Source organism: Puntigrus tetrazona, chromosome 15 (assembly GCF_018831695.1).
Source record: "Puntigrus tetrazona isolate hp1 chromosome 15, ASM1883169v1, whole genome shotgun sequence".
NCBI classification, from domain to species: domain Eukaryota; kingdom Metazoa; phylum Chordata; class Actinopteri; order Cypriniformes; family Cyprinidae; genus Puntigrus; species Puntigrus tetrazona.
The window spans coordinates 18,422,324-18,445,276 of NC_056713.1; the positions used below are offsets into that span (position 1 = coordinate 18,422,324).

At 36.3% G+C, this 22,953-nt stretch overlaps 1 protein-coding gene and 1 long non-coding RNA gene across 17 annotated transcripts in view; one reads left to right on the forward strand and one right to left on the reverse strand.

Moving 5' to 3' along the window:
• Nucleotides 1-22,953, reverse strand: part of nbeab (neurobeachin b) — a 242,452-nt gene that overhangs the window by 106,743 nt on the left and 112,756 nt on the right. For all 16 annotated transcript variants that reach the window (XM_043258653.1, XM_043258656.1, XM_043258668.1 and 13 more), the window contains 6 exons: nt 22,460-22,614; nt 20,349-20,466; nt 16,629-16,756; nt 12,249-12,310; nt 3,819-3,883; nt 1,327-1,435 (listed from right to left, as the gene is read on the reverse strand). In XM_043258653.1, the coding sequence (XP_043114588.1) occupies nt 1,327-1,435; nt 3,819-3,883; nt 12,249-12,310; nt 16,629-16,756; nt 20,349-20,466; nt 22,460-22,614 (637 nt within the window). The remainder of the gene's footprint in view (nt 1-1,326; nt 1,436-3,818; nt 3,884-12,248; nt 12,311-16,628; nt 16,757-20,348; nt 20,467-22,459; nt 22,615-22,953) is intronic.
• Nucleotides 20,372-21,090, forward strand: LOC122358786. The gene is made up of 3 exons (XR_006252642.1): nt 20,372-20,495; nt 20,611-20,711; nt 20,826-21,090. It is a non-coding gene; the product is annotated as an uncharacterized LOC122358786 (long non-coding RNA).

The window sequence follows — 22,953 nt, forward strand, 5'->3', positions numbered from 1 at the left end:
CACTCCATCACTACATGTACTCGTGCGGTCTGCGCGAAAGAGTGTACTGATGTCATGCACGTGCCCTCAGAGTTTCACGGAAAGTGCTGCTAAAGCTTGATTTACATTTTCAGAGCCCGCTGAATCTCTGTCAGAATAATAAAGAGAAGACGATACTGATATTCTAAGAAGTTAGTGGAGCATTAATCTTTAAACTGAATATATTACGGTTGAGTTGTATTGTGAATACGGTCACGGCTAAAGGCTAAAACGTGATCTTAACCAAGTATACTGACGCGACGTAGAAAATGGATTCAGTTTCAGTTATCTGAATTTTTTGCATTTCCTCCTTTTTTGTATTCCTTATAGAAATTGCTTTTTTCAATAACAGCTTTTGTTGTTGTTTAATATATATATATATATATATATATATATATATATATATATATATATATATATATATATATATATATATATATATATAATGTATGTATATATATCAGATCTTTGCATTTTATTGCATTTTATTTTGTTAGTTAGCTTGATTTGATTTTCAGTAATTTGTTTAACCAAATCAAAATAATCCAACTGTTTGTTGATTGCTTTCAATTGGAACGCACAACGAAAAAAACTTCAATTTTGAAAATAATTAAAAATGGAATTTTTGCAATTTTTGAATCTGTTTTGGCTAATTAATTAATTAATAATATAAAATCTTTTTTTTTTTTTTTTTTTTTTACTTTTTAAATATATTTTTGGTTTGGTATTATTTAGTATATATTTTATGCTAGTTTTTTTCTTTTTCTTTCTTTAAGAATAATATTAATATTAATAAATGAATAAAACTAAAAGTAATCGAATCAAAAGGCACAAATATGCTGATCTTTGACAGAGCTCCCGTCTAAACCTTAACGGAGAAAAATACTAATGAAAAAAAAATATTCTGCCTCTCGATTGAAACAGCTAATAGTTTTAAATGAGACATGAATGCAATCATTGTTCCTTACTTTTCAGAGTGCGCTTATGTATAATTTAGTGACAAGTTATTAAATTTCTCAGTTCTGAGCTAATATATGTGGATTAACCCGCTGTAGGAGCAGAGGATTATGGGCCTCCCCCACTGATGGCTTTACTGCAGATTTTCTCTCTCGTGTTGTATCGGGCTCACAGAAACAGATTTCTTTATAGATTATTTAGTTTCACATGGATTCAGTGTGGGATTAGACTTCTGATCTGGGATTGATTATAATCTAGTTTGCGTTTTAGCAGATCTACCTACTTAATTCAGTCATATTACACTATTAAACATCCCAACTGATCCACGGAGAGCTATTAAACATCCTATACCTCAAAGTCTGCATGCTTGTGGACGTCCTCGGCTCTCTGTCTGTTGAGGATGAACTCTGCTTCATTGGCCACTCGAACGATATGATCCTTCATGGCGTGACAAAGGAGTCTAAAATGAAGAAAACACTGATTTCAACTGGAATTTAAAAAAAAAAAGGCAGTCCCTAAACACACATAAAGCACACATCTGCACATCACACACAATCAACCCCACAACTCTCCGTTTTATTCTTTTATAGAGAATGCAATCCTTCATCTTTTATGGGACGTTGGTTACTTTGCGTTAATTGTCATTTTACACATCATTAAGTCAGCCTGGTTTTAATTAACAGGAACCTTGGAAAGCCATTGTTTTCCCGTCCCACAGAGAGGCTTCAGTCTGGTGCAGCATTCGAACGTGCGTGCTTCTTTAAGAGCTGACAAGCAATAAATAACATTTGGAGGAAGAAAAAATAGAAAGCAACCTCAATCTCAGCATGATAACGGTTCACATTTAAATCTAGGGCACGACTGGCAGAAAAGTTGAAACACGGCAGTTTAGAAGACTGTGTTATAAATCCACAGCGAAGCATTTAATGAGTATTTCTAGCGAACCAAAAGGCAGAAACTGTTGTGGACCCGGTGACTTATATGAGGGTGCTAATGAAACAGAGCAGGGGCTCCTAATCAGTGGCACAGGGGCCACATGCTTCCCAAACGGTGACATGGTGCGGCTCGTAAATCACAGGTGCCCTAAAAACTGAATGTATCTAAATAAACTGGAATAGGCTGTTGTATAAACACTCCACGGCTGACGGTTCCAGCATTTGCTTCAGAAATAACTCCAACAAGCAAATTCACAGTACTTGTAATTTAGTTTGTTATTAGAACATAAGCAGGCCAAATACAACATTAAATTGTTCAAATAAACCGGCCAGTGAATATATGGAGTGCAACTGCTGGCTTCTGGAAGAAAAAACGCCTTCATTCTCTCCATTACTTTTTTAATGAGAACACAAAAACCTTCAAAGGCAGGCCTACTGTACCAACAGTTATAAGTGCTTTATTAAAAAAAAAATCTAAAGAAATATCTAAGTAAATATGTATGAAACATTAAGCACATTTATGTCTGAATCAATGTTTATTTAATATATAAAAATAAATAATTATTATAAGTATCATATTTTTATGCAGATGCATTCATCAATGAATAATAATGAATAAAGTGGCATTTATTTGATTTAAAAAACAGTAAAAATAGTAATTTTGTTTAAAATAGTTTAAAATAACTGCTTTCTATTTAAATATATTTTACATCATTCTAATATGTTGATTTGGCTATTTCTTCTTCTTAAGCTTCACAGTTTAAATTAAACCTGATACATAAATGTATGAATGTTAGTGCTGTCAAATAAATAATTGTGATTAATCACATTCAAAATAAAAGCTTTTGTTTATGTAATATGTATATGTGTGTGTACTGTGTATATTTATTATGATATGTATATATTTAAACAAATCTTATCAAAATATATACTGTATGAATGTGTATTTATATATACATAATCAACATTTACAAAACCCACACAAAAAAGGTACATTTTATTCTAGATCAAATTAAGCACGATTAATCATTTGACAGCATTTCAAATTTCAAGAAAAAAAAAAACTCCTTTTGAAGTCTATATGGAATTTCTGTGAAAATGTATTCTGCTTAGTTTCATTAATAAATAAAGGCACTGGAAGCAGTCATCCAATAAAACACAGCGAAATGCATATCTATATCACTTAATTTAATCTCCATGAAAGCAATGAATGTGAAAATCCTTCCAGTGGGCCACTGAAGCAGGGTTTGGAAGGAGAGTCACTAAACAGACACAGACAGACAGACAGGTAGAGCGCTGGATGACTGATGTACCAGCACCCTGGACAGCGACTATCTCTGCTGACTCAGGCTTATTGTCCAAATGTGTGTGTGTGTGTGTGTGTGTGTGTGTGTGTGTGTGCGCACAGATGGGTCAGCAGATGGGTGTGCAGGCTGAGCCACCCTGGATCAGCTTGACAACAGCGATTCAAAGCCTAAACCTGACAAACACATGGACACACACACACACACACATACAAACACAATCTCTCTTGAGAGAAAAAAGCATACCTAAATAAAAAAGAAACCAGCATGCTGGGTACGTATAAAGACTAATGCTGGGGATGTGCACATTCTGCACGGAAAGTACATGAGCGGGGTTTGTGCAGCCACTCTCTCCCAACACGCTTATCTCAGCATATTTTCCACTCTGGTCAACCACTTCCACACAACAAAACCCACACAGACTGTAGCCAAACTTGCAGGACGAGAGGCTTAGAGGCTTATCTGGTTCGCTCTCCGTTCTCTAGTCTGCCATGGTAAGCCCACAGCTGACTAGACCAGCACCAGATAACCAGTTTAGAGTCACATTAGCTGATGTGATGTGTGAGCTAGTAATGATGTTTGAGAAGCAGACGTGAGACTTTACCTTCCCTCGTTGATAAGCTCAATGAAAGCCAGGCCAGCGTTCTTCTGGATAGAGTTCTGCCACTCCTGAAACAAACAAATATTTGTTATGTGCACTGTGCGTTCGTTTTTCATCAGTGGGATTACAGATGGCTTGTGAGACAGGGGGAAAATGTATATCCAAAAGAATATCTAAATGTTGTTGTTGCTGCTGATTTAACTCATTTTGACCTCAGACTTTTAAATTGGTATCAACCGTGATAAAAATACAACTTTTTATTTTGAAAATGTAAAATGTAATTTATATTTCTTGTTGAATACATTTTGAGTTGCTCTTTATTAATTACGATGTAGTTTTTATTTTAATATTTTATATAAATTTTACATTATTTTCTATTTATTTTCACTATTGTAGATAAACTAAACAAAAATGGGATATTTTCAATTAATATTTTAATATTGTATTTCAGTTAATATTTATTTTATTTGACAATTTTATTTTTATTTGACAATTTTATTTTACATTCAGTTTGTCAACTATAATAACCACATATATACAACGTTATATTTAAAAATGTATATAATATAAATAAATTAAATTTATTAATATAAAGTAAATATATTAAAATAAATAAATAAATTCAAAAACAATTAAATATACTTTATATAAATGTACTATATATATATATATATATATATATATATATATATATATATATATATATATATATATATATATAATTTATATGTAGTTGTTATTTCTTCCTCTTACTTTTATTGTAATTTTTAACAAACTTTAGTCCATTTCCAATCACGCTGCATTTTATTATTATAAAATATAATTTAATTTAGTGAATTTAAGACATACACAAGTGTGCATGGCAACGAGAGCTGATTGGTTAAAATCCTGGTCAAAATGGATTTAAGAACATCTGCAAAAAAATAAATAAAAAAATCACTGGCTGATCCGCACACCAAAAAATCTCTCTCCTAAAGTCTCATGTTAAGCCTAAATGAAACATCTAGCGATAGTGATCGCAAGCAAATTGGATTGCTATGTATTTGAGAAAGCAAAGATGGCTTTGAGGTCACATCCAGTCTACGCGATCGAGAGCCAAAGCCATAAAAAGCCTGGAACTGGGCCCTGTGCGTGTGCAAGCATCTTTTCTTCCTCCGCGCAAAGATCCGTAAACACAGGAGAGATGTAATTGCTGAATGAAACTGTATCCTCTTGCCCCTTAAACACAGCCATTTCCTCCCTGTGAGCACCCAGTGACAGATCACCGAAGACCTCCGTCTAGAGACCGGCCCCCTCGCCTCGCCTCCAGCTCTTTTGAGGCCTTAGGGAGCGTCTCACGCCCTCCCTCTCCCCCGTTTCCCGGGCTCCCCTTCCTCTGCTGTCTCTCACACACACACACACGGCGCGGGTCTGGAGATGATTAAAAGGCAGTCGTGCTTCTCACTATGGGAAATTCTCCTCTGTTGCTCTCTAAGGTACGAGTTCGGGAGGGAAGAGATGGGTTGAAGTTCAAAAGGAAAGAGGGCATTCTCAAAAAGGGGCCTCAAAAATATTCCCCCGTCCCGTGGAGAGAGAAGAGCCGCTCAGGATGGATGTGAACGATGCCCTCAGAATAATTATGCTCCAAGCGGTTTATACAGAGCAATCTTTTAATTGTTTTAGTCCCCAGTTTCATATTTAGACATTCACGCTTTCTGTAAAGCCCTCTGTAAACGGTATTTTTTATAGGTTCTCTATAAATAAAGCTTTATTTAGTCAGTGATGACAGGGAATGCTGGGAAATACGGCCTTTCGGCGGTCGGGTGGTTTTAATCGGTAATATACAGCTCAAAAAAGAATTTTGGACTTGAAAGATTTTAACTGTGAAATGTCAAAACTAACCACACTTTCCTGAGCCATTTTTGCTATTTCTTCTATTTAACTGGCTCCAGAAAAAAAAGAACGGCTGTATGAATTCTACGGCAAGAACCAATAAGTCTGGCTTCCAAATAATCATCTTTATCATTATTTTCCGCAGCCCATTTATTTCCAAAAAAATTCATATCTTAATTTTATCAATAATTACACACACAAACACACACTCTCTCTTAATGTTTTTGAAAGGGATTCAAAACAACAGATTGATAGATATATGTTTAACATATATTTATATAATTATATATAATCAAAATTTAATTATAAATATGATCATTTATAAATGGTAAAAAGTAATATTCTTTGCAGAATTTTTGGAGCAAGAGAAACTTTAAAAGAACAGAATTATACAGAATTAGTTTTAATTTAATTGAATGGTTTACATTGGAAATTGTAAAAAGAAAAAAATGTTTACTGTCACGTTGAATCAGTTTACGAGAACAAACATCATTTCATCATTCTAACTTTCAAAGAGTCAGGATTATAGACTATAAACTTATTTTTTGCAAAAAATAATATTGTTAATGAAACACCACTTATTTTGATTATATAAAGCACGCAAATGAACTTGCATTGTGGATTTACTAGATAATATTCCTAGAAATAAAAAAGTCAGCAAAAGATAGCAGCATTTTTAATTACTGAAATTAAAAATACTTTTGGAGCCACTGTAAAACTACAGAGCGCAACCGGCAAAATGAATAGACTGTTAAAAAAACATATACATATATATATATATATATATATATATATATATATATATATATATATATATATATATGAAATAATCACACACACTGGTGAGCATCCTCACTACCCCTCACTGAGGCAGAAAGAGACAACACTAAGGCGCATCTGGCCTCCAAATGTTGTAACTGACCCAGTATGCCTCCCTCTCTCTACTTCTCGTCCACCATTCATTATCTACTCAGCAGTCAGGCGCTTCGTCGCCTGGGATCGGCTGTCCTCAGCTCAGTGCTTCTTCACTAGCCTCCGCTCAAGTAGAGCAGCACCCACGTGACAAAAATAAATAAGGAAATAGATGCAGATGTGGGGCACACCGGCCTGCCAAAAGAAAATGACATCAGCCAAGACCCCGAGCCAAGTCCCAGCTCGCTGTCTCTTCTCAAGTAGCCTTCGCACTAGCGCTGTAACACATTCCTTTTTTCTCCTTCTATTCATGCTGGAGATTGAGGATCCCCAGCGGGAGGTGAGTGTGATTGTGAGGGGATTTTGGGGGCTCAGACGAGTATGCCGTCCATGTGATGTGCATTAGCGATGACATGTACCTCCAGAAGGAGGTAATGCGATCCCTTATGTAAAAGAGAAGATCACTTCCGGCCTGCCATCTCCAGCGAGGGACTTATGCTGGGGAAAGCCGACACACTGAGCTGATGCAGAGAGTTTATCTTGCATTTTAGCACAGGGTCCGAGGAGCCCCAAGGGGCCGTAAGGGGGTCCACGGAAAAGAGAAAAATGGAACAAAAATTTACACAAATAAATATAAAAAAATAAAATAAATAACGTATATGGAAGATGAATGCATGAATGAATGAATTAATGAATAGTAATAGTAAATAATTAATATAGTCAATAAATTATAAAATGTTAACAAAAAAAAATATATATATATATATACATGTAATACCAAATAATAATAATTATATATGTTACATAAAAATAAACAAAACATAACTATATAAAATATTGAATAGAAAGTATTACTATAATAATTGGGATTTTAATTGATATTAATTGATATCCTTATATATATACATATAAAGTTAATTCATATAAATATATATATATATTACATGCAATAATGAATTAAATTCATTCTAAATACAAAATATAAAATAAATAATATATAAACAGTGTTATTTAAATAGAAATGCTACTATTAAGAAAGAAAGAAAGAAAGAAAGAAAGAGTAAATCATTTTCAGATTTTTTAGATATTTTTAGATTAGTTTAAATAGGTGTTTGTACTTATATATGCCCTTTATATTTCATTTGTTTCACCTCAAACTAAATGAGTAATTCACCTTTGACCTTTTTATTGGATTTTTATTGGATTTTTTCATTTCTATTTCTACTTGCGTTGTTTATGCGCTTTCTTTATTCACGTAACGGGATGAAAATCGGAGAAAAATTCCCTTTTTTCGCGCACGAGCCGATCGGTTCTCTCATCTCTCATGATCACGACTGCACTGTCTGACAAGTCACCTCCTTGCTTGACTGAAAACTTGACTGCATACTTTTTCAAAGCCAAGAACTTAATTTCACTCAAGCTCCAATCATCTTTTAACCTCCGCCTCCAAATTCCAGTCACAGCTGTCAAGCACTCCTGTCAAAGCTGCCTGCCAAAACGTACTCAGCTGAGAACGCAGTCATTAGCCAAAAATGTGCACCACAAAAACCGTGGGAGGAAAAAAATTGTAGTTGTAGCACTCGCGCTTGAGCTGTGCACCTCAGCCAGCCAGTTTTTTTTTTTTTTTTTTTGTTCTCCTTCCCCCAGCTTTGTAACCCACAAACTTTAATGGCTCTTGAGAATTTGCAGCATCTCAATCCAACCTGTCAAGAGACAGAGGGAGCGCTTTGCTTTTATCTGCTCAGCGCTGCTCCCGACATCTGGAGGCCGTCCATCGGTAAATCTCTCCGGCTCCACGCTAGATCCTTTATGTATGTTTAAGCTGCTACACGAAACAGACCCGGCTGACCTCTGCGGCACCCGCTGCCACTTGACTGGATGGAGACACCGGCTGTCGGAGGCCGTGGATGAATAACAGTGATTAGGAGGCATAAATAAAAAAGCGCAAGATGATTATCGCTAATTTATTCATAAAAGTGACAGTTCGCGAAACGGAGCGGGTCGTAAGGTCGCGGGCGGTGAACGTCCTGCTGTCTGGGTGCATTAGTGCGGAGATGAAAAGGGGAAAGGCTCGAGGTTGTTGGACTCGCAGCAAGGACATGATTCGTAGCGCTGCGGTCGGTGTTTATTAAAGAGACAGCTCCCAAAAATGTTGTTTTTTTGGATGCCATTAATCACAATTCATTGTTGCCCAGCACTGATTATTTATTATTAAGCGCTGAAAAGTTTCTAGTTAATTTTTTCACTCACACAATAAGGTGACAGACAACACTGCAATTGTAATCATCATCTTTCTATCTCTCTCTCTCTCTCACTATACACACGCACACACACACACACGCACGCACGCACACACACACACACACACACACACACACACACACACACACACACACACACACTACCCGTTAAAAGTTTGGAAACAGTAACATTTTTAATATTTTTTAAAGATGCTTCTTATGTTTATTAAAATTGCATTTATTTGATTAAAAATACAGGAAAAAAGTAATATTGTGACATTTTACCATTTAAAATATTGTTTATTTCTATTATGCAAAGCTGAATTTCCATCGCTCATTACTCCAGTCTAACGTATCACATGATCCTTTAGAAATCATTCTAATATGCTCAAAGAATACAAATTTACTGACCCCAAACTTTTGAATTGTTGTGCACATTGTTAAAAACTCTATTTAAAATAAGTGCTCTTCTTTTTAATGTTTTAATCATTCAAGAAATCAAAAAGGTTCCAATAGTCCTTCCAGGCATTTCAGAATGATTTCTAAAGGATCATGTGACACTGAAGACGGGTGTAATGATGCTGAAAATTCAGCTATGCATGACAGGAATAAATTAGATTAATAGAAAATTGTTATTTTACAATATTACATTTAATTAATATTTAATAATAATAATAATAATATTTAATTAATATTTCACAATATGACATTTTCCTGCCTTTTATGAAATGAAATCAAAATCTTATTGTCTTATAAAAAAATATGAAAATCTACTGTTTTCAATTTTTGACTAGTAATAATGTGTGTGTGTGTGTAAATATATATATAAATATATATATATAAATAATCCAAAACATTGATGTATTGTCACAAAATAGATTTCTATTTCAAATAAGTGTTGTTCTTTTACACTTTTCAGGCATCAAAAAATTCTCAGGGGTTAAAAATCTGTTGTTATTCATTAAAGAATAAAATGTATTAATAAAAAATTACAAAAAATAAGAATAATACATGTTTCTTGACTATTTGTTACAAAATACATTTCAAATAAATGCTGTTCTTTTGAACTTTCTATTTATCAAAAGAATTCTGAAAAAAAAATCTACGCTTCTAAAAAACAAACAAAAAATAATATTAAGCAGCACGACTGATCTAAAGAATCAAGTCTTTTGTTTTCAAGTCCTCTGGTTTGGGCAACATGTTCTAAATCAGATCCTACAGCCAGTCGGTTATGAAGGCTTTGGCTCCAAAGAGACTTTCCTGCGTCTGAAAGCCGTTTTGGGCCCAGGCTCTGGTTTCATTCCCTCTTTGGGTAATCGATATATCAGGCTGTTTTTACCCAGAGAGCTTCTAATGGCAAGAGCTCTTGGAGCTCTGGTAACATTATATGTCTAACAGGGGCGGAGGAAGAGAAAACCAGGAGCTTGAGTCTCAATGTGATGCTTCACTCTACAATAAATCCAAGTGGCAACAAAGCGGGCAGACGGCATAAAACAGATACGAGCCAAAAAAAAAAAAAAAAAAAAAAAAAAACCTTCAATGCAACCAGGAAAAGGACATCTGAAATCTTCAAAAGGAGAAGAGCAGAACAGCAGGACGCATCCTGAGCGCCACACAGTCTGGAGGACGCCACCTTTGTCAGGAAAAACTAAGAGCAAATGTACAGCTCGACTCTGGAGTCTCGAGGTTAGTGGTATGGACTTCATAGAGTCAGAGGTGCCATTCAACGACTTAAAGCTCCCGCCCCGTCGAGCTCTCCGACCGGCTGGATTCGGAGCAAGAGATGCTGAGGTAATGGCTTCCTTATGGGCTCCCGGCGCAAGAGTGATGGGCTGACAGAAGGTATGTTAAATATCTCCCGCTCTGACTACAACATCGGGACCCTGACCCCTTTGAAAGGGAAGGCTTAACAAGGGACTCCGAAGGTCAGCGAGCTGTAATATGTCACTGGGATTTAAAGGGAAGACGACTGCGGTGTGTTTACATGAGCTGGGGTTACACTACTTTCAGTCCAAGAAGGAAAAATGTGGGAAAAGGTAGGAATAATTTAACCCTATAATGCCTACTGTATTATATGTGTGTACATATGTGATGAAAAACAGGATTTACTGGACTGAAGCAATTTAAGATTATCCATATTTTTTATTCCATTAAAAAATTTAAATTCATGTTAAAATATACCTACCAAATATGATGCTACAGACATTTGCTCTACAAAGCATTTAAATATCATCAAAAGCAGTCATACTATTGAAAGATATGTAGTTACAATTGAAGTTTTATATTATATGTTTCTAAATTTTATATTATGTGTTCCAGGAACAACATTTTAATCTAAAAAATGCATCTTGATCGTATCCCTTGATGATATCTGGGTCTGTGAGGAGGCTTTTCCTCTTAAAATACTGTGTGAGCTTTTTATTTTTACTATATTATAGTATAAGATTCCTAAAAGCCTGATGTATATGATACTCAAAGTAAAACTGTAAAAAAATAGGTTGTCCCAAAAAAATTTCTGTATATATTTCTGACTAATATTTCATACGTTTTACAGGGTTACAATCTATAACTATTATACTTAAAGGGATAGTTCTACCAAAAATAGTTTTTCTATGTGTACAGGACTTTCTTCAATCGGATGAATATGATGAGTTATATTAAAAGAAGGTCTGAGTTATAGCTGAGATATGAAATTCAAATTCCAATAAAATTCAAATTCCAATGTGCATCCATCTCTCCATCCATCATAGCATAAGCTCCATTGAGATTATGCAGGAGCAAAGGAAGTAATGTTTAATTTGTTAAAGGACAGAAAACCGCTCTCCTCAAGGATTATATCACAATCTTTTAATATTTCTCTTTCGTGGATGTCAGAGATTAGTGCATATAGTTTTATATATGGACATATATCATATACACCAAGAATGGCTTGAGGGTGAGTAAATAAGGGGATAACTTTTTTTCTGTGACCTGTCTGATTTGACATATTTTACTGGAGAGTCATGTATGTGTATTGCTTTCTGTCATTCAGATAAATATAATATAGTTCACCCAAAAAGGAAAAATCTGTCATCATTTAATCACTCTCAAGTAGGTCCAAAGATGAAACACAAATAATATATTAAAAAAAAAAAGATAACCAGGCTATTTTAGTCAACACTGGCTTCCATAGTAAGAAAAAAAAATACTATGGAAGTCAATGATGACCCAAAACCTATAGGAAGATTTTTTTTTTTTTAAATATCTTCCTATAGGTTTGTAACTACAAAGGGTGAGTAAATGATGACCAAATTTTCATTTTTGGGTGAACTATTCCTTTAAGCAACATGTTCAGACTGTTACCAATAGACAATGTGTCATGCAGCATTACAATGAGAAACAAAACCAAAAAAAGAGAGAGATACCTCACCTGAGAGCATAACAACATAACCAGCTCCACTACAGATGTGCTCGACTTCATGCACACCAGACCTAAAAGAGAAAAAAAAGAAGACAAAAACGAATCATTCTTCTCAACAAGTTCATAAACACACGCTAAAGCAAAACAAACCTCAGAGGTTGTTTGTTTTTACATTCGCTATGACCTATCATAACTATGCATGTTATGCATCTGCAAGGGTTAGTCAAGAGCAGGCCATCCAAAATGCAACCATTTAATGTCACGCAATCATCCAGACCAATTCTGATGAGTTATGTTTTAAGCTGAGACTGAACGTCTCTTGTCGTCAGTGCGTTACGGCTAACAGCTCGCAGGGTCAATAATAAGGTCTCTCGAGAGGTCAGAGGCCATCTGCTGCATGCCAGTGTTAGATCAAAAGCCAAGGCCATGGTCCTGCTTGCATACTTCTCAAACCTTGCTAGAATAAGGACGCCACTGATACAGATAGAACAATACATCTTCCAGAATCGCGAGGGCTGGAATTTGAATACATGGGTGCATACAGGCACCATTCTCTTGAAATCAGATGATGTTTCAGTAAAATATGCTGTTTTAAATGAAAAGCCTGTTGTTCATTGAATATAAAGCACAGTTGGTTAACCTCACTGATAAACAAGGTAATTGTAAATGACATGTGCAATTATTGCCAGACATATAAGACAAACTTTCTCTCTCAAACACGCACACACTCACACAGGCACACCTGCATTAACATAGAAACACAGCACATAGCTGATGCCCTTGTTTGCATGAGCCAGTAGAGTCAGAGAGACAGGACTCTAATGAGAGAAAGATGAGGGAGACGGAGAGAGAAAGAGAGAAATAGCTCAGTATGAATGTGGTTTAATGAAACTTTGTGGAAGTAATGAAAGGTTATTTCGCGTCTATAGACTATTGGGTCATTATCACTAATTCTTATATTTACACAGAACGCCTAAAAATTCTGCTTTGCCATGTAACTAGACCTGCACAGATTGTAGCTTCAATTGCTTGCATTGTTAAGTGGATGTGTGAGTTTTCTGACCGGTTAGATTGAGGTTTTTCATATGGTGGCAGAAAAGCAGAAAAAAATAATTTTATTATGAGGAGAATATCATCCAACAAAATAGAAAACTCTAGCAACTGCATTAAATGATGAGTTCACTTAATGCATTTCCTGATCATTTCATTTCCTGATCATTTCAGTTTCCAGACTTTTCTCCATATAATGGACTTCAGTGATGGCCAAAGGGTCCAAATTGCAGTTGTAATGCAGCTTCAAATGATACGAACATGACCCCAGCTGATAAATAAGGGTCTTCATTTTGTTCTCAAATAAACATTTGATCTCATACAACTTCATGTAAGGGGCTGCAATAACATCATTTAACTAGTGTAGCGTTGTAGAGCAAGACTGTGATTCAGCCCTCCAAGATGCAATCCAACAGAAGAAGACACACTTATGAGACATGCAAATGAGGCTTAACCAGTAGAGTGTGTGGAAGTTTTACAAGTATGCAAACATGGGTCACACATCATGTGACAGATTAAAATTTTATACGCAACCAGCAGTTTACTGTTAGCTAACACCTCACCACCAACCACCAAAAAGTACACGAGTCTCCACCCCGAACACCTTAGCAACCTCAGATCTATGTCCTGGCAACCACCCCACATTTGTGGCAGATGATTTTGCAAGCACTCATTTTCACCAGAAATTCTTTTTAAAACTGTAAATCCCAATAATTAAATCCGCACACACACACAATATGCTGTAAAACGGTGCTATAAACTGAGCTTTACATTCAGCTCACTTCTGTCTGAGAGCACCATTTGTCTCGTTACCCACTTAAACATCCTTTCACCATGAATGATCGCTCCTAAACCATTCAGTCCGTGAAGTTATGACCGTAATATTTCAGAGGCCAAGAGTTTAAGTCCCAACAATCTCTCTGTGTCATTGATGAGGGTGAGATGAGGCCATACACCCGGCAATTCCCCACCGGGGTTCCTCTCTTCAGTCAGGTGATGGGCTTGACCTCTGGATCACGCTGCTGGACAAACTAAATGCATTCTATTTAAACAGCAAGTCACCGAGCTTTCCAGTTAAGCCTCGCTGGTGTGAATGTGACATTGTCAGAGGGCCGAAGCGTCGCAGAGTTGGGCGGTCGGCTCTCACAAAAAGTGCAGTGTTCCGCCCAGGGGCCTCGCACTCATACTCCAAGTGTCGAGAGGCTGCCCGACGGAGAGCGGGGCATAATTGCCCCCAGTGAACAAGTTTCTGGAGGGAGGCCGGGCCGGGGCTTGACCCTTAGTGCCGGGCCGAGTGATGGATGAAGGGTAATTATGGGTAAATAGGGCGCCTTTGCGCCGAGCGAACAGTATTTCAGCTGTGAGAGGTTAAGGAAGAGAGGAAGGGAATGAGGTGGGAAAACAGATATCACTTCTTCTGGTCATGGGATGGTGTTAACATACTGGACAAATGAACGCAGGGGTAAAGAGTCATCTTTGAGGAAGTTGCCGTTATGTGGGATTAGGGTTTGTTTGGGGAGGATGGCAATGGCAATGGCAATGCACAAGCACAGTAGTGAGGACTGGATTGTCAGAGGAAGCCTTAAAGGGGTAGAAAGAGAATACTATGATAATACTATTAATTCACTCTCATGTCACTGCAAACCTGCAGAACACAAAGGATATTTTAAAGAACCTTGGTTTTCAAATATCAGTGGACCCCACTGACTTTTACTGCATGCCATATTCTTTTTGGCTATATTTAAATGTAAAAATATATTACAAAATGTATTTGAGAATAATTTATACTCTTAAAATACATTTGGGCTAAATGTAAATCAAAGTTGCATGAACATACGTCCACCCACACCCACATAATATTTATTTTATATATATAGTATATTGCTGATATTTACAATCTATTTCAGCGATACATTTTTGAGACCATGCCATGAGTTTAAATCCCTGTCAATGGATCAAACCTTTGGATATGAATAATTTATGCAACATTATTTAATGTATATAACATTTTCTTTTAAATTTCACAGAAATACAGAGTCAAACAGGTTAGAAACAACATGAGGGTAAGAAAATAATGCCACTATTTAAATTTTTGGGTGAGCTATTTCTTTAAATTTGTTTAGGCTCCGACAAACCGCATAGCAATGGGCTAAAAACCACCCAGCACATTTTTGCAACCTCATAGCAATGCCCTAGTAATCACACTGGATTTGCTTAGGGAAATTAAATCCTACCAAACCGTGGGGTCAAGGTTTGACAGGTTTAGCAAGGTCTAGTTTGCCCCTTCTGGTAGAGTCCGCAACTACAACATCTGAGAGCAAAACACTGACTGGATTTCACTAGAAAGGTCATGAAATTGTCACCTTACGCCTGTTTTCAGCAGGCAACCGAAACTGTGATGCTGCCTAATGTGGAAAGGATTAAGTACGAATACGAAGTTAAAGACAGAAAACTGGCTGTTATAATTCATAAAAAGCAGAGCTCGAATCCAGAGCAGAACGTGTTTCTGAGTATTTATTTCATGAAATGGCTGCCTGAGCTGTAGACACACATATTTCCAGCGTGCCGTAATGCGGAGCTACATTAGTCGGAACAAACTAGCTTTGAGTGGTGAGGGGGATGTACACTATGATTTGGCACTGAGGCTGAAAGGTAAAAAAGCCACAAAACAGAGCCTGGAGTGTGGGTTCCCATTCAAAGAGAGGTTGCCTTGCCATGTGAGCCAAAAGGCAAGAGAGAAAGCGTGTGTGAGTATGTGTGTGTGGCCCATCACAGCCAGCTAGAGAAAGGGAAGTGAACTCCAAAAGGTAGCTTTATGCACCTCAGATGTAAGGGGAAACTTTACCAAATAAAACAATAGGTAAACATAAAAATAATATTGAAATCTTTGGGTTCTCTTATGCTCACCAAAAGATGTATTTTAAAATATGGTAACATTTATTAACATTGTTACTTTTGAAAATAATTGTTTTCTATTTTAATATATTTTAAACTGTAATTTATTCCTGTGAAGTAAAGCTTGGTGGTGTGTGTATATATATATATATATATATATATATATATATATATATATATATATATATATATATTTTTTTTTTTTACATTGCCTGTTCATCCAAATATACATTTTAATGTACCTTTAAACTGTGGGTGTTTAAACATAAATATACACACACAGTACATCAACATACACAGTGTTAAAAGTACATTATTCTGGTAAAAAACATTCAATTATAAAACAAACTTCACCCTCCTGTACCTGTATGACCATGTAATACACGATAATGTGCAAAACAGAAACAGATGAAGAGAGAGAGGGGAATCATTTAGCATCAGTACCTTCAATGAGCAACTCCTGACCATGACTGCCCAATAGGGTACGAGAGAGGAAAGGTGCAAAGTCCACGAAGATCTCCCTCAGTAATGGGGCCACCTTCTCCAGAGCTCGCTCCAGTTTAGTGGTGATACTGTAGGTAGAAAAAAGGTTATATCAAGACCAAGCCAAGAACTGTTACCATGAAATTTCACTTAACTAGCAACATGGCAAACTAATACACCACTATATATCAAGCCAATGCTTAATAACCAGCTGCAGATAACTTCAGATTGAACAGCCGACAACAAACACAAAGCACAACACCAGCTTACAGAAAAAAAAAGAGAACTACTCCAACTCCACTAAAAAACAAGCATGTTAGTGGTTCTGAAAACACACTGGAAGCTGTTCTTGCTTATGGCATTGGCCTGGGGTCCTGACAATAAGCTAAATAAACTGAGCTAAGAAACCAAAACAGAGAAGTTAAGGTACAAAGATTAAACTTTATCGTTCATTTTTACGGTAATTCTACAGTAAAATTACAGTATGAAAGCTAACTTGTTAGAATTAATCTTTTTTTGAATAGTGAAAAAATACAATACTTGTATGGTATTAAGTTTTTAAATAAAGTACTAAATTATTAAATAAGGTTATTGATTTTTTGAACTAATTTTCAAGGGTTCAATTTATATTTTTCTACAATAATACTTTTAAGATTTTTTTAAGATCAAAATGTTATTTAGCTATTATGCATAAAACCAGATAAATGTGTCTAAAGGAGTGTAACAGGGTTAAAAAAAATATATATTTTTATAATTTGCAAAAAAAAACAGCAGTCCATTATTTGTTAGATATTGACTCAAACTCAATTTTACACAGAAAAAGTACTTTTTGGAAACACTTTATTTTAAGATTTCTCGACTTACTACTTTGATGAACTTATAAACCAAACCCTAATCTTAACTCTAACCATACAGCATGTACATATAGTTAATCAATATTACTCTGTAATTAAATGTATAATTACACAGTAACAAAGACACCTTTAAATAAAGTGCAACCCTTTATACAACAATTACAACAGCGATCTTAACAGTAAGCCCAGTTTTACTAAACTACATTTACTACAATAACATAAAAATACTGAGAAAAGCCAGTATTCTGAAAAATGGTTACCAAAGTAACACCTTAAAGCTAAGATACCGTGCAAAACTCCTAAGGATTTTGTTGTATAAGCATGCAAATTTCCTCGGCTTTGCTCGTCTCAATTGCAAATCAGACGATAATTAGATCTTAAGCTTTGAAAATACCGCGTTTCCTTTCCGGTGTGCTTATTGTGAAAAATTCAACACCAAAGGCTACTGCGTGTCATGAAAGTAAGTGTGGAAAATAAGTGGGAAAAAAAAAAAAAAATCAAGAAAAACTAATGAGACACATGCAGGCAGCGACAGCGAAACCCATCTCTTGTCTCTCGGAGTGCGGGTTAGGCATCACAGCCTCTGCATCCAGACAGTTTCATCATTGACTTCACACTCCCAGTAAGTGCTGTCGGTTACCGCTGCCATGGCAACTGATTTGCGATTCCTGGCGCAGCAGAGGAGCCACAAAGAGTGTGTATATGTGTGTGTGTGTGTGTGTGTGTGAGAGGCCCCCGGAGAGCGAGAGAGAGAGAGAGAGCCGCACACGCACGCGCACGCTTTCTCCTGTGTAGTCAGACGGTGGCGTGTCTGTGAGATGTCTGTCACAAAGCATTAGACGGGGTGAAAGGATGGAGCCAAGGTCAGCGCGGTTTCCACACACTCCCCAAAACACCTACGCGCACTGATTTCTCTGCATTAGCGTTCGCGCGGCCCCCTCCGACAGCTCAAACACCCGCGGCGGCCAATGAGAGAGAGGACGGGAGATATACAAGGTGCGGGGTGTCTTGTTCGTCGCAACCGCAACAATATAAAAAACCGAAATGATTGTCGCCCATTGCCCTAAACAAAGGAAAGACACAATGTCTGTAAACATGAAAAACAAAACAAAGCTGAGTTCTGACCCCCTCTTGTGGCAGTGATGATAAAAACTCACGGCTGGGTGAACAAACACGAACGCATCTGATGAGGTGCTGACAGAGAAAACGCTTCTCACTCACTGACACACTCAAATAAAGCAATATGCCATTTAAGGATGTGTTTCATCATATTAAAGGGCTATTGGGAGAAATAATATACGCTGATTTCTGAAGGATCATGTGACATTTGATTAAAAAAATCAGCTTTGCCATCATAGGAATAAATTCTATACATTTTATCAAATACTTGCAACCTTATGAGTATTAAGAGACTTTTTCAGAAACATTTTAAAAATTGGAATTATTCTAAATAAATAATTACTATAACAAATTACTGTAAAATGGTTTAAATGGTGGCTATAGTATTACTAACATTTAATAAATAATTCAATTCATTATTAATAATTTAACAATTAATCTGCCAGCATAAAGTACGGACTTCAATGAAGGTAGAATGTTTAATTTTATGCAAATTAAGCTGTGAGGAATTGACATTTAAGTGCAACGAGTTGCACTATTAAGTACCTTTGTGTCAGTTATTCAGCCGTCAAAAATGCTAAATTATTAAATTAAATTTTTGCTATGAGCTTGTATCAGTGCAAACCCTCATTTCTCATTAAAAAACTCTGACAGGTATAACTAAAAACACACAGTGGGAAATTCTTTTTTCTATTTACCTTTTAGAATTTACATTTTCATTTCGATCAGTAACTTTATGGGAGAAGAGCATTCAAATGAATCCCGCAACCTGATCAACATTATATTATCCGTTCATCAGGTTTTAATAAACTGGCCCTTAGATAGCAACACTTTCCAATAAAGCGGTTAACTATTTTAATCACATAAAGCATTCTAAAGCATTTATCAATCATAGTTAAGGCTGATTCCAACATTTAAAAAAAAGTTGTAGCTATTAATGTTAGTTAATGGACCTAATCTAATGTGAACTAATAAGGAACAGTTTTATTGTTGTTAACGAACATTAACAAAAATGAATAGCCTAAACACTGTTTTTCCTGTGCATTGTTTGCTAATGTTAATGAATTTAATTTAAAAAATGGCACCTTATTGAAATGTGTTACCAGGAAAGGATTTTAAAATCATGACAATTTGGTTCATTTAGAAATTAGGGAGGGATACGACGGCAATAGTTTTTATGCAAAGTGCTGAAGAAACTATCTATAACAGGATATATAAGTCAACAGTATTTTAAAAATTATCTTTAATGATTTTTATGTTTCTTGTGCTCCTCCAGGAACCATTTATTTAATCAAAAATATCCTAATATTAAAAAGATTTCTGAAGTGACACTGAAGTTTGCTGCAATGGCTAATGAAAATTCAGGAATAAATTAAAAAAAAAAAAAAATGAATAGAAAACATCTTACAGTATTACCATTTTACTTTATTTTTTATCAAATAAATGCAGCCTGGATGCACAAAAGAGAATTTTAAAATGCACATATATATTGTTCATTATTGGTCAATGTATAATCAGTTTCTAAAATAAATAAATAATATTGTGCATCCCTAAGCTTAAAACAGAACAGTCCATTTCATAAAATGACACAAAGTTTCATATGGTGTGATATTTTGAAACAACAACAAACCATCCGATTTGAAAATAAACATCAAGCTGAATTTCCACCCGGCCGTCTTAGACCTCAGCTAACATCCTGGGACTTCACCTCATGTTCTCCATGGTGTCCTCAGGCATGGGGGCCACAGTCTGAACCGCAGGAAGATTCTTGCTGGTGGCTCCATTCGCAAAGCTGGAGGAAGAGGAAGTGGATGCATCTGTGGCTCCTGTGACACAACAAGAAAAATCCACCAATGTAAGATTAAATGAAGTTTTTGGATTAGAAGCTGACTTTAGAGGAATATATATATATATATATATATATATATAATTGTTTTAAATGAATATTTCTCTCACACTTTCTTAAACAGGGTGTAACTCGCCGTGAAGTTTTTCACTTTACATCCTCGCCAGCTGTCATCTAAACCTTCAGTCGCACTAAAATCAAACACCCTTTCTGGTTTTTCATCAGGTAACAATATAACTACAGAGACACAAACTTCGAAAAACATCCCCATTACTCTGGCCTCCCCCTGAGAAAGTGAAGCACCATCTTACATTCCTCTTATTTCTCTCTCTGTCAAAGCCAGTGTCCACAGCGCCCTGTGCAGCAGGGAGCTTCTGATAGATACATCACAGCAATGGACTGTCATCCTGTGAAACCACGGGCTGTCACGGGACATCTGAGAATGGGAAATCTATTACGCAGCCATCAATCGCCGTGTCAGAGATGAGTGTCCACCCATAAGCAAATACACCGAGATGAGGGGAAACGTCAAGAGGGACATTCTGATGGATTCTGCTGGAAGCACAGCTCAGCAGATCTCAATGAGGTTTATGATGGACAAAGGGGAATAAAAGCCTTTCTTCGGGCAAATGTCATACATTTGTCTGTTCTCAAAACACAAGGTATCGTGGGGTCAGTTATGTTTCATGTTTTTTTCGTTTTCTTATTAGGCAAATAAACACTGAAATGGTTAAACGTGAAAATAAAGGCGTATATAAATGTTACAAAAGATTGCTATTTAAATAAATGCTATTATGCTGAACTTCCTATTTATACTAAAGGTAACACTTTACAATAAGGTTTATTAGTTAACATTAATTAACAACATTAGTTAGCATGAAATAAGAATGGACAATACTTCTACAGCATTTATTAATATTAATGTTAATTGATGTTAAATGATAAAATGATCAATATTACTAATGTTGAGGTTTTTGAGCAAAAACATTATTGCTGAAGGATCATTAAAGAAATAAAGCTAAAAAATCTACTTTTCATTACAGAAAAAACAACAATGCATTTTATATTTACAATATATTGAAAATAAATGTGTGAAAAAAATCGTTTTTATATAAATCTGCAATATTTAAATATTCCAATTGCATGTTTAAATTACATCATTACATTAAAAGGGTTTTTGTCATTGCATGAAATGTCCTTTGCAATTAATTTTGTAGTACGTAGCGATAAACATAGGGAGGTACTGTAATCAAAACAAAAAAAATCTTCTTTTGCCTCGAGTGTCCTGCAGTGTTACTGAAGCCTACATATGATATCACATAAAATACTATAAGCAGGTTGCTTCCAAAGCCGAGGTACCCAAACACACCGAAAATAACAAAATAAACAAATGGGGGGAATCACTATTCCAGATATTCTCGATGAATCCCACAGAATCAAATATAAAATTTCCAGGCCTGAATGTCCTGCCTACAGCAATAACCGCATGCACACACTTACAAACACGGTAAAGTATAGGTCTATATAACAGCTCCAGTCTCTAGAGCCAAATCTATAGTGCTCATAGTGTGCACCCTGAGGGGTGCAAGCTTCAAATGTAACTTCCACGTGGCTGTATAACACGCAGATCTTATTTTCCAATCTCCTGTGAGAAAGCAATAGATAGCGAGGGGGGCCCTCTGGTGGAGAAACCTCTCGATGCCGGCAAATCTAATTTCCTGAGTTCGAATCATTTCAGGAATGGCATCTTTAATTATTCTAGGAAAAGCAGAGCAGAGCGTGCATTTCAGCGGAAATTCACTTAAGCGCCGGCACGTTCAAATTAACGTCTCATTAACAACACAGAGGGCAGTTGTGACCATTATATCTACATTTCTACAAGCCTGTCCTTACAAAGTTACCGTAATTTACAACATTCCAGAAGAGGTTAGGTGAGGTTGTACGGACACACGATGAGACAGAGTAATGCTTACCTGTAGTGTTGATCATACTCTTGGGCGTAGCGGAAGAAGCAGCGGCGAAGATGTTTGGGGTGCTAGCAGAGGTCAGGGCGCTGGTGGAGCCAGAACTGCCCACCGTGTTCACCGTCAGGCCCGAGAGAGGCTTCTTGGCCTGTACCACCACACTCCTGCGAGAGAGAGAGAGAGAGAGAACAATCTTTCATTAAATGTATCTTGGATTTGATGCAGCTGGTGAGCTGTGCTTGTGACCGGGCAAGGCGGGTGTGAAAACAAATGACCAAACCAGAAGGGACGGCAAGCAAACCACAAAAGCTTCCAGATTCAGCATAAAGAAGAAAAATAGCACCTGCAACAATAAATATACATGATTGCTTGCGAAATCAGTTGATTAAGCTGCAGGGAGATTGACGGCTGTTTTTTAACGGTCCAGGCAGGCTGGATGAAAGCAGATGGATTGAACGGCTTGCTAGTGGCAAGGGAAAGAGCGGCAGGCAAAGTAAACATCC